This window comes from Equus quagga, chromosome 2 (genome assembly GCF_021613505.1).
Source record: "Equus quagga isolate Etosha38 chromosome 2, UCLA_HA_Equagga_1.0, whole genome shotgun sequence".
Classification (NCBI taxonomy): domain Eukaryota; kingdom Metazoa; phylum Chordata; class Mammalia; order Perissodactyla; family Equidae; genus Equus; species Equus quagga.
This window is the reverse complement of record NC_060268.1, coordinates 114,896,306-114,909,476: the sequence shown is the minus strand read 5'-3', so window position 1 is coordinate 114,909,476 and position 13,171 is coordinate 114,896,306. Positions and strand designations below refer to the sequence as shown.

Below are 13,171 nucleotides of genomic sequence, written 5' to 3'. Positions count from 1 at the left end.
AAAAAAAAAAAATGGTATTAACAATTCAAAAACAAAAAAAAAAAAAAAAGAAAGGCCTGCTTACAAGGCTGGCCCTTGGCTGGCACCTGAGAACGGGCCTGATAAACAGCTGCCCACACTCATTTAAACTTTCCCTAAATCATAAGAGTGGCTTACTGTGCCTAAATCAACAAACAATGTGGTATATGCTGAACACCTGCTTTCCTTCTGGGCATCTGGAATTTCAGTGACTGCCATCAGTCACACAGACACTCTGTGCCTCCATAACGGACCCCCGAGAAAGACCCAGGACTCCTAGTCTCTGGTGAGCTCCCCTGGTAGAGAACACTTCACACAAGTTGTTGCAACTTGTTGCTGGGGGAATTAGTGCATCCTGTGTGATTCCACTAAGAGAGACTCTGGGAAGCTCACGTCTGGCTTCCTCTGGACTTCACCCCATGCATCTTTTTTCCCTTTGCATCCTTATGCTGTAATAAATCTTGGCCACAAGTATGTCTATATCCTGAGTCCTGTGAGCTTTTCTGTAAAAAATAATTTATTTTAATTTGATAACAAAAATTTTAGTTAAATGTTTCACTTAGCAAAACACATCTAAAATGAACAGTAAAAAGAGAGCTTTAAATTAAGGCTTCACAATTTCATATAATCACAAAGACCAGAACCTTACAGTATTAGTATTTAAACTAATTTTTCAAAAGCACGTTTCTCGAATGTGTTTAGAACAACATGGTATAAAAGTTGTATTTCACATAACTGAAATTTCTTCAGTATATACATATAGTGCTAAGGTATTCTACTACAATATAAATTGAAATAAGCTAACAATGCAAGAAGTACTTTGAGGCATTACAAAACACCGAAAAGAAAATTTTTTTTAAGTACTGATTTCCCAAGTTCATGGCACGAATGTGTTACACAGCTTCCACTTCTGTAATAGCAGCAGTTCATTGTTCCTGGGTTCCCTATATAAGGTTAGACTGAAATCAGTGGAATTTTCCTATAAAACTAGCTGTATCAACTTGAGCTGTCTTGACTAATACTTTATGTGTCACTATGCTTCAATATCCACCTGCTTCAGTTCTATGGGACTTGAATACTTCAATATACCTGTGTCCCATGGTTCCTCCGTCTTTTTTCAGGGCCATTTGATATAATCTTCCCATTAAAGTTAACAAAAGATGAAATGATCACCTGATGCCCATCTTCAATTTTGGAAATTCTGCACATCTCAGCAGACAGCACCAGGGTGAGCTGGTCATCAATCCTCCATCGCCTTAAGGACCAAGCATCAGGGACACTTGACAGGGCAGGCATCAAACTAGCTTGGCTACAACATTTTATGGCTGAAAACAAAGCAAAAACAACATAATTTTTCATTTAATATATAAAACAAGGATATGTAATAAGCATCACTTTCCCCACAGTTATAGAGGAGGAAGGTAATAATGACTGAAATTATATAGAGAGACTTAAGAATACCAAATGTGTTTTAAAAGTGAGATTTAACCCCAAGTCTCTCTGATTCCAAAGCTTGTACAAATACCCTCATCCCACCTACAAGCATTATCTAATACTACTAATAGAGTGTGCACAATTGAACTATTACTAAGTGTGCACAATTAAACAAAATCAAAACGGCACTCAGAACACATATTGCAGTAGGCCCTCTGACCAAAAAACCTAGAAAAATGACAAAAGATATTTCAAAAATATAAATGGGTACCATTGCTGGGAAATGAGAAGGGTCACCCTCAGTGGACATGGAATTTTGAGTAATTCAGTAAAGATGGAATGACCACAGAGTTAGATCCATGATCCCGAACCTATAGGACACGACAGGTGGAAAGGATGCAAGAAGCTCCAGGAACAGTCCGAGTTCTGGGCTCCCTTCTCTTTGTGTTCAGAGGGCTGGAAAGCAGCTGTGGGTCCACTCCTAGGCTGGCACAGTGAGTGTGACCAGTGAGGCAGTAAAGTGTCCTTGGTGTCTGGCAGGAGCCAGGATAATTTTGGAACCCCACATCATTATCATCTCCTGGCACCCATAACCCACACCACATCCCATCCTATTACCCATAAAGGGTGTAGATAAATAGAGTACTTAGAGTCAGGCCAGCAGAGACTCTCACACAACATCTGAGGATAACCAACACCCCAAAGAGCATCACCCAACTGAAAAAACAAAGGCTAACTGAAGAAAACTAAGCCAATACAGCAAATAGGAGATTTTGAAAGATGTACGCCTAATATATGCAGAGAAATATGAGCGATTAGGACAACCTGTAAAAGAAGAAATATCCTTAGTGAAAAAGAACAATTCGTCTTGGATATTAAAAAGTGTCAAAATCTGAAAAAGAAAATGCTTACAATATTAAGGAAGTAGGAGAACAGAGGAAAATTTGTAGAGTGAAATGGTGAACTGGAAGACCTAGTCAATGATCTCAAATGTGGAGCAAAAGAAAAAAGTGTGAGCTTTAGTATTGGGAGTTTAGTATTTAGTATTGGTTATAATTTCTAATATAATTTCTAGTAACCAACTGAATGTTCTAGAAGGAGAAAAAAGAGAATAAATTGGGGGTAATACTCCAAGAATAGTAAGATAATTTCTCCAAATTGGAGGAAAATATGAGTCCATATATTATATGTATTACTATATGACTAAAGAAGGAGGATAAATATGATTCAGATGCCTTGAACATACTGGGAATACAAATATTGTCAAGTTAAGGCACAGGTGCCTTATAATGTCATGATAAAATTTGGTAATTTGATTATAAGGAACTCCTCTGTAATAGTCTTAGTTCTAATAACCTCTTACATTTAACCAATAATACTGGTTTACTTGTTTGTGATAGGAGGCATATTTATATGGAGTGTGACTAATGATGGAAGCTGGAATTCACCTTGACAATCAAACCTTCTAATTTTTAACTCCTGTCTGTGGCTTTAATAATTGTTATGATTAACAGAACCAGCAAAATAACTGCTCTAATGCCTTGTGGTCATAAGCAACCATCTGCTTTATCCTTATAACAAATTTTGGTTAAAATAAAAAATGAAGAATATATCACAATTTTTTAAACCACCCTTAGAAAATCAAAATTTTTGACAGTTCTAGAAAGGAAGCAGAATCACATCAGCAACAATGTTTGCAAGAATACAAGAGAGCAGTGAGTTCCACACACTAAGGGAATATAATTTTTATCCTAAAATTCTCAATTAGAAAATAAATTAACCAATAAGGCCTAAATGCAGATTTATTTTGATCCATGAATACTATTTTTAAGAATTATTAGAGGATATAATCTATCAAAATAAAAAACTGATTGTAAAAGGAAAATATGATGCAAATAAACAATAGTTATAGAAGAAAAGTATACAATGTATTGCTAAGTCTAAATTAATATAGATTTTTAAAAATAAAATAAAATTCTAAAATTAAGATTGTAAATAATTTCCATATGGGATATACTGAATAGCAGGAGGCAGGATATGTGCATGCATAAACTATGAGCTAGCAATCCTGCTTGTAAGTGAAATGTGGGAAGGCACATTATAGTGGTAGATGAGCAGGCATCAGTAAGCAGCAGTCTGAATGGAATAACTATCACATACCAACATGTTTAGATGTGAAAATATTGTGCTGGGGGACAAATGAACAAATTCACCAGCAGGTTAGTTATGTGCATTGCAAATACATGCTCAGAAAACAAGTTATATACATAATTTGTATGTATATATATGCATATAATACATATATATACATAATATGTATATACAAATTATATACATAAATTCACATACAAATAAAAGGACATACATAATACAAATTAGAATTGTTGCCATGAGGTCAGAGAACGGAAATAGGAAATGGGGATTAAATGGAATAAACACGAGGCCGGCCCAGTGGTACAGTGGTTAAGTTCGCATGTTCTGCTTCGGCGGCCCAGGGTTCGCCAGTTTGGATCCTGGGTGCAGACATGGCACCACTTGGCAAGCCATGCTGTGATAGGCATCCCACATATAAAGTAGAGGAAGATGGGCACAGACGTTAGCTCAGGGCCAGTCTTCCTCAGCAAAAAGAGGGGCATTGGCAGCAGATGTTAGCTCAGGGCTAATCTTTCTCAAAAAAAAAAAAAATCAAAAAAATAAAATTTAAAAAAAGGGAATAAATGCATAAATATAACAAAATGGACCACAGAGTGTTATAAAACTAAGAAAAAAATATTCATTCACCATTCTGTACTCCAGTCCAAATTTTAAAACAGATAAATAACAAAAAGATTTACGTAAAAAATAAAAACAAAATACAGAGGACTTCCACTGCTAGGCAAGATGGAGTAAGTATGAGGGACCAGATTAACCTTCCCACCTGAAATGATCAAAAAAATTGACAAAACATAGGGAAAACAATGTTCCAAGACAATGGACATCAAACAAAGGAGAGAAAGAAAACAAATGAGATGAGCCCTAAAATTTTTTTCTTTTTCCTCCCCAAAGCCTCAGTACATGTTGTATATACTAGTTGTAAGTCGTTCCAGTTCTTCTATTAGAGCTGCTACCACAGCATGGCAACTGACACATGGGTGTGGTTCTATGACCAGGAAGCAAACCCGGGCCGCCAAAGTGGTGAGCACCAACCTTTAACCACTAGGCTATGAGGGCTGATATGAGTCCTACAATTGCCCCAACTCACTGCCTTGACAAGTTTTCAGACTGTGTTGCTAGGAGAAAAAACTGAGGCAGAGTCTGGTGGACCCCCTCAGTTGAAGAGAGAGATCTGAGAGTCCAGGGAGACCAAGGCAGCTAGCGTTCACAGAACAGACTACCAGAGAGGAGAGAGCTACAAGGAGAGAAAACTCCAGAGATCTGCAGAGGTTCCCCCTTGAGCAACTGGCAGAGCGCTGATCAGCATGTCTATGTAAGGAAACTACCCAAGTCTGGGGAAAGAACCATTCAAAAGCATTTGAGGGAACAGTGACTAGTGCTCACCCAGGGCCTTGAATAGTGCCTGTCCCAAGGTAGCAGACAGGAAAACTTCATAATTCATGGCCCATTGGGTAGAGTACTCAGGAAGATCTTGCCTCAGTAGTAGGGAATAACTAACGCTAGACTGAGCCCTGCCTTGGACCTGCCTAACAAATCTCACAAAAATGAATACCAAAAACAATCAAACTGTTTTCAAGTAACTTAACTATATCCCAGAATAAAGCTCAAAAAGATTTACAGGAATACAAAATATCCAGCACTCAACAAAGTAAAATTCACAGTGCCTAATATCCAATAAAAGATTACCAAGCACGAAAACAGGCAAGAAAATATGATCTATAACAGAGAGAATAATGAATGAATTGAAACTGACCCACAACTGACACAGATCTAAGAATTAGCAGAAAAGGACTTAAGCAGAATTACTATAACTGTACTCTATGTGTTCAAAAAGTTAAGTTCAGGCATGAAAGATATAAAAACACCCAAGTCAAACTTTTAGAAATAAAAACTATAATGTCTGAGATGAAAAATACTTAGATGGAATGAAGAACAGATCAGACATTGCAGAAGAAAAGATTAGTGAACTTAAAGACAATGAAGTTCATTTCTCAACCCGCAAAATGGAAAGAACATCTGTGAGCTGTGCGATGACTTTAAGCAGACTAATAGATAGACAACTGGAGGAGGGGACAGAAAAAACATCTGAAGAAATGATGGCCTAAAACTTTCCACACTTACAAAGAACTACAAACCTACAGTTCCAAGAAGCTCAACAAACCCTAAACAAAAGAAACATGAAGAAAACTATACCAAAGAATACCATAATCAAATTGTTCAAGACAAATGATTAAAAAAAAGGTTGGGGCCGGCCCCATGGCTGAGTGGTTAAGTTGGCGCACTCTACTTTGGCGGCCAAGGGTTTCACTTGTTAGGATCCTGGGCCGGAACGTGGCACCGCTCACCAGGCCATGCTGAGGCAGCATCCCACATAACACAACCAGCGGCACTCACAACTAGAATCTACAACTAAGTACTGGGGGGCTTTGGGGAGAAGAAGAAGGGAAAAAAAAAGATTGGGAACAGACGTTAGCTCGGGTGCCAATCTTTAAAAAAAAAAATTAGGGGCTGGCCTGGTAGCACAGTGGTTAAGTGCACACATTCCGCTTTGGCGGCCCAGGGTTTGCCGGTTTGGATTCTGGGTACAGACATGGCACCGCTTGGCAAGCCATGCTGTGGCAGGCGTCCCACATAATAAAGTGGAGGAAGATGGGCATGAATGTTAGCTCAGGGCCAGTCTTCCTCAGCAAAAAGAGGAGGATTGGCGGCAGATGTTAGCTCAGGGCTAATCTTCCTCAAAAACAAAAAAATTAAATCAGTCAGAAAAAACTAACATGTTAAAGAACATACATAAAGACGAGATCAGATTTCTCACTGGAAACAATCCAAAAGAGAAAACAGTAGAGTGACAACTTTAAAGTACTGAAAAGAAAAAACTGTCTAATTCTAGAGATAGCAAAAATATCTTTCAAAAGTGAAGGCAAAGCTCCAGTTCAGGATAAGATGAAGTAAATACTACTTCATATCTACTAAGTACAGATAAATATCCTGAACATTATATAAATAAACATAACAAAACAAAGGTGGAAAGAAAATGGGAGACCAAGACAGGATCTCGGAATCCAGGAAATTACATGTTGAGTTCCCTGGGTTTTCTTTTTGCCTTATATATTCCAGACTGAGTGTTAGAGAAGCCAGCAATCTGAAAATGTCAATAGGTACAGATTTTTAAAAGCCTAAGAGAAGCCTGCTCTTTCGAGCCAAAGGATGAGGAAAGGGGCAACCCTGCAAGACAAAAAAACCTTTAGACAATAACCACCCTACTCTGGCCAAACTCCACAGAAAAGAAGTGTGACGCCATCCCCACCCATATTATTAGCCTTATTAGCAAAGCCTAATAAGAAGTGCAGCCTCACCAGGCTGCAACACAGCACATCTCACCCTCCCGGCCAAGGTGCTGTCATTTAAGGTCCAGTAGGAAACCTGACAGCCACCCCAGTCCACTAGAATGAGGCACCCTCCCATTCCCCATTCCCAGACTGTCAACAGAGGCCAAGAAGAGAAACTGGACTTCCACCCTACCTGGCAGTAATGAAATAGCACATTCCTTTCCCTTGCCAGTGTGGCGTCAGAGAAGACCTGCTAAAAACAGATTTAAGTAAGTCTCATGAAATTGCTCAAAATGTCCAGGATCCAATAAAAAAAAAATCACCACACCAAGAACCAGGAAAATACCCACTTGAATGAGAAAAGAAAACCAAAAAGACATCAACACCAACATCTGGAATACCTGACAGGCATTTTAAAGCAGCCATCACAAAAATGCTTCAATGAGCAATTAAGAACGTGTTTGAAACAACTGAAAAAGTACAACACAGCAAAGAAAAAGAAGATTTAAAGAACCAAGTAGAAATTCTAGAACTAAAAAATTTAATCACCAAAATAAAAAACTCACTAGATGAGCTCAAAAGCAGAGTGGAGCCAATTGAGGGGTAAAAAAATCAGGGAACTTGAACACAGAACAATAAATACTACTCGATCTGAATGACAGAGAGAAAATAGAGCAACAAAAACGAACAGAGCCTCAGGAACCTGTGGAACTGTAGCAAAAGACCTGACATTCATGTCATGGGAGTTCCAGAAGGGAAGGAAAAAGAATGTGGGGCTGGAAAGTATCCAAAGAAATAGTGACTGAAAATATTCCAATTTTGGCAAAACAACCTCAAAGAGTAACATGGGAAAACTATAAAGAACTCTACTCACATAAATTTGGCAACTTAGATGAAATGTACCAATTCCTCAAAAAGCTACTACCACAGCTCACCCAACCCAAATAATTTGAATAGCCCTATAATTATTAAAGAAATTGAATTTGTAATTTAAAACTCTCCCCAAAATCTCCAGACTCAGATGGTTTCACTGGAAAGCTATACCAAATATTTAAAGGAGAACTAAAACCAACTTTAAACAATCTCTTTCAGAAAACAGAAGAGGAGGAAACACTTCTCCAGGTCATTTAATGAGGTCAGTATTATACCCTGACACCAAACCCAAAGACATGGGAAAAACAAAGAAAAACTAGACCAATATCCCTCATAAATACAGATGCTAAATCCTTCAGAAAATATTATCAAATAGAATTCAGTAATACAGAAAAACAATTATACACCACGACCAAGTAAAGTTTGGAATATGCAAGCCTGGTTCAACATTTGAAAATCAATGTAATGCAGCACGTCATCAGGTTAAAGAGGAATTATATGATCATATGAACTGACACAAAAAAATTTGACAAAATGCAACATCCCACTCATGATAAAAACTCTCAGCAAGTTGGAAATGGAGGGGAACCACTTCAACTTGATAAAGAGCATCTATAAAAACTACAGCTAACACACATAATGGAGAAAAACTGCACGCTCCTCCCTAAGACTAGGAAGAAGACAAGGACGTCCACTTCACCACTCTAATTCCACATCGTACTGTAAGTCCTACTCAGTGAAGAAAGACAAGAAAAGGAAATAAAAGGCATATGGATTGGAACAGAAGACGTACAACTACCTCTACCTGCAAATGGCACGGTGTGCCACATAAAAAACCCCAAGAAACGTACAAAAAAATTCCTCGAACTAATAAGTTAAGCACATAAGACTAACAACAAGATCAACATAAAAATCAATTATATTTCTACATACTAGCAATAAAACATGTGGAAATTTAAATTAAAAATATAATACCAGTTATGATAGCTCAAAAAATTAAAATACCTTAGGTAGCTAACAAATCTAACAAAACATATGCAGGGCTTGTATACTACAAATTATAAATGCTTATGAAAGAAATCCCAGAAGATCTAAGTAAACGAACATATTGTGTTCACAAATTGAAAGACTCACCATAGTAAAGACAGATGTCAATTCCCCTTCAAAATGACACACAGGTTTGACACATTTCCTATCAAAATCCCAGCAATATTTTTGAGAGAAATAGACAAACTTAATCTAAAATTTATACGGAAAGGCAAAGGAACTAGAATAGCCAAACAATTTTGAAAAAGGTGAATAAAGTTGAACTCCTACTACACAATTTTAGAAATCAGCATAAAGTTACAATGAAGACAGTACAGTTATTGATGAAACAATACACATATAAATCAACAGAACAGACTAAAGAGTCCAGATCTAGACCCACACAAATATGGCCACTTGATTTTTTACAGTGGAGCAAAGGCAATTCAGTGGAGAAAATAGTCTCTTTAACAAATGGTGCTGGAACAATTGTATACCCATATTGTATATACATATCACACCTCATTAAAAAACAAAAACAAAAAAACTCAAAATGAATCTTACATCTATATGTAAATCTAAAAGTGTAAAACTTTTAAAAAAAAAAATATAGGTGAAAAATCTTCAAGACCTAGTGTTACACAAAGAGGTCTTAGATGTAACACCAAAAGCAAGATCAATAAAGGAAAAAACTGACAAACTTGGCTTCATCAAAATTAAAAACTTTTGCTCTGCAACACTGTTAAGAGAAGATAAACTACAAACTGGAAGAAAATTTTGTAAATTACACATCTGAACCTATATTTACAAAGTATAAAGAACTGTCAAAACTCAACAGGAAGGAAACAACCCAATTTTTTAAAATGGGAAAACATTTGACCAGATATTTTACAAAGGGGATATTGGGATGACAAATAAGCTCATGAAAAGATAATCAACATTATTAGCCATTAGTGAAATGTAAATTAAAGCCAGGATAAAATATGGTATGTACCCCTATAGAATGGCTAAAATAAATATTTTAAAATTTTTAAGTTGACAATACCAAGTGCTAGTTGAAGATGCAAAGCAACTGGAATTCTTATGCAATGCTAATGGGAATGTAAAGTAGGACAGACACTGGAAAAATGTGGTAATTTCTTATAAAGTGTAATATTTACTCACTATATAATATAGCAATCCCACTGGGGTTAAGGTGGTAAACTGTACAACTATTTTAGAAAGTGTCCTTATATGATGAAGTGGGCAAACCCTATGACTCAGGAATTCGATCCCAGGTATAGAGCCTAAAGTATGTCTGGCAGATGTGCCCTCTGGCCACCACCTGCTGGTTCAAAGCACCACTGTTTATAATAACCCAAACTGAAAACCAATACGTCCTTGAATAGAATAGTGGAGAAAAAAATTATTGCCTGCTTGTTAAATGGGATACTATAAAACAGCTAAAAAATACTATAGCTGTATGCTTGGTCTTGGAATGATCCTTTGAAGACAACAGACAAGGTTGACTAACAAAAGAAAGGCAATGAAGAAAACATAGAGTATAAAACAACTTCTATATAGAATCCAAGTACATGCAAAACTATTCAATACATTTTTTCCTGGGATACATACAATTTTAGTGTAATTATAAAGAAAAGCAAGTAACTGACAAGGCTAAAATTCAAGACAGTGACGGGGAGGGAGCTGTGATGACTGGAACTACAAAAAAGGTCATAAGCGTAGAGTTCTATTAAGTTCTCTTAAGATTAGTGATGGAGACACAGATCTTGAGTTGAATAGTATTCTTTACACCTTCGAGATAGGTTTTATAATTTCTCTCTTATATGTCATATCTCTTATTTTTAAAATGGGAAAAGGGGCCAGCCCGGTGGCACAGCGGTTAAGTTCACATGTTCCGCTTCTCGGAGGCCAGGGGTTCGCCAGTTCGGATCCTGGGTGCAGACATGGCACCATTTGGCAAAAGCCATGCTATGATAGGCATCCCACGTATAAAGTGGAGGAAGATGGACATGGATGTTAGCTCAGGGCCAGTCTTCCTCAAAAAAAAAAAGGGAAAAAAATAACTACACACAAAAATCTTGATCAAAAAGAAAAGACATGAGCCTGAGACAAAGCCCTGGACCCACCCCTACAACCTGCTGAATTTAGGCTCATTCCAAGATGAGGTGTCAAAAAGCCTGGTGGCACAGTAGTTAGGTTCACCCACTCTGCTTTGGTGGCTTTGGGTTCAGGGGTTTGTCCCAGTATGGACCTACACACGGCTCATCAAGCCACGCTGTGGCGGCATCCCACATGAAAAATAAAGGAAGACTTGCACAGATGTTGGCTCAGTGACAGTCTTCCTTGAGCAAAAAGAGGAGGATTGGCAACAAATGTTAGCTCAAAGTCAATCTTCCTCACCAAAATAAAAAGGAACCAGTGCAAAATGTAGTCAAGGGTACGACTAGAAAAAGGGAAAGAAAAACAAATGGCTGAGCACGTACATGCAGCAGCAAAATGACCAGGAAGCAAAGGAAATCAATGAGGAAATACTTCAGATCGAAGTATTCAAATTCAGTGAAGCTGATGAAGGAAGAGCACAGAGAAGAGATGCAAATACAATAGGAAGAAATTAAACTTCTGAGGAAGTCCAAAGGTTTGAAAATATTTCCGCAGGAAGCAGGAAATGGAGAGAAGAGGTTTTGAGTAACAAAGCCTTGTACAAAATTGTGAATTTAAATATGTGAGTATATTGCCTTAAGAAATAAAAGAAAATAAAACTAAAGTAAAAAGAGCCTCTTTCCCACCACGTCTCAATACCCTTAAAGGGGTTCTTGAAGGCTGGTGCAGATGTCTCATCCTTCCAGATCCTGGGATTACCACCCGTCCAGGACTCGCCCGACATCCCTGCCCTAAGGGAAGGGAGTCCTCAAACTCGGCCCCTTCTGGCTCTCCTTGTCTCGGTCTCCCCAGGTGGGCTGGCGACTCCCCGACTAGAGCTAAGGATCCTCTTGGCTCCCTCCGCAAGGACTCCCCCTGCCCCATCCCAAATCTCGGCCTGTCCGTGCTCACCCCGAGAGGGCTCAGTCCCCAGTTGGTTCCGGGTGCGCGGCCCTCGGCTTCGGACTCGCCGTCCGTCCCGCCCCTCACCTCGGGCTCCGAGTCTCTGCGCTCCCGCTCTTCCTCACACCCGGCGCCTCGGTCGTTTCCCTGAGCACCTAGAGGAGGGTGGAACGCGGGGGACTTGGCATTTGTAGCTGATGCAGTTGAGGCTTGTTTACCATCACCATGGAAACCCCTGGCGGCGCGCCCTGAGCGGGGCTCCCGAGGGGCGGAGTGAGGCGCGCGGCAGGCCCGAGTCCACAACTCCCGCTCGTCGTGCGCACGCGGCCCTTCCGGAAGCCCCTGCGTGCCCGGTCGCTACTCGGCCCTCCACCCCAGCACCCGGGAGCAGCAGCCCCAGGTCCCCGCGGCCCGGCTCTGCTTCCAGGTTCTCGCCAAACCCCTAGCTTCTTCTCCTGGAAGATGCAGCACTGTCCTACTTCCAGGACGAAGCCGGAAAGACGCAAAGACCGCGGCAGGGCGGGGCCTCCGCGGCGGCCGGCCAAAGATGGGGCCGCGAGGGCGCCATTGTGACGCACCGGGAGCGGAGCTGGGGATTGGCCGGCGGGCGCAGGGGCGGCCGGGCATGCGGGGCGGGGCGGTGCCGGGCATGCGGGGCGGGGCGGGGCGGTGCCGGGCATGCGGGGCGGGGCGGTGCCGGGAGGGGCGCGGCGGGACCCGGGCGATCCTGGAGGGGAGGGTGTGTTGAGTGCTCCTGAGCCCCTGAAAATACTGACTGCGAGAGGCGCTCAAACGGTGAGCCCAAAGGACGCGTGGATTAAAGACCATCGTTTGAAAAGAAATGAGAGTCGTTTCCTGCCGAGGAAGAAATAGGGAACCGAGAAACCGGAGACGAAAAAGGCGGCTGCGAGGGCAGAGCTTGAGCAGGGGGTGCAGGCTGTGCTCCCAGCTCTTAGGTCGCCTACTCCGCACCGTTAAGTCGCCCCACCTTCCCGTTCCTCCGAAAGCCAGGACTTTAGCCTTGGGCCTGGTCCTCAGGGACAAAGTGCTGCGACAGAGGATGTCACCACCAAGACCTTTACTGCTGGGGAAACTCGAGACGGTTCAAAGTCATTTGGGTTCGTGCTACGTCCAGGCTGTGTTTTTGCTCTAAACAGAACAGGTTGGACTTGCCAGACCTTGGTGAGGAGGAGTTAGGCAGATGTACACAGCCGGAATTAGCTGTATCAGGGACCAAGAGTTGTCATATTTCTGTAGCAAAAGCTGCTAAGCAACTTCCTTTTGCTTTCCAT

General features: G+C 40.5%; 1 protein-coding gene across 8 annotated transcripts in view; it reads right to left on the bottom strand.

The window, feature by feature from the left end:
• LOC124235547 (zinc finger protein 180-like) overlaps window positions 1–12,408 on the bottom strand; it is a 118,508-nt gene extending 106,100 nt beyond the window's left edge. For 5 of the 8 annotated variants that reach the window (XM_046653735.1, XM_046653731.1, XM_046653734.1 and 2 more), the window contains exons 1-2: window positions 11,889–12,408; window positions 1,192–1,343 (exon numbers count right to left, since the gene is read on the bottom strand). In XM_046653735.1, coding sequence (XP_046509691.1) covers window positions 1,192–1,259 — 68 coding nt within the window. In that variant the 5' untranslated portion in view covers window positions 1,260–1,343; window positions 11,889–12,408. The remainder of the gene's footprint in view (window positions 1–1,191; window positions 1,344–11,888) is intronic. The other 3 variants (XR_006887516.1, XR_006887517.1, XR_006887515.1) reach the window with 3 other exon arrangements.
• Between the last annotated feature and the right edge of the window lie 763 nt (window positions 12,409–13,171).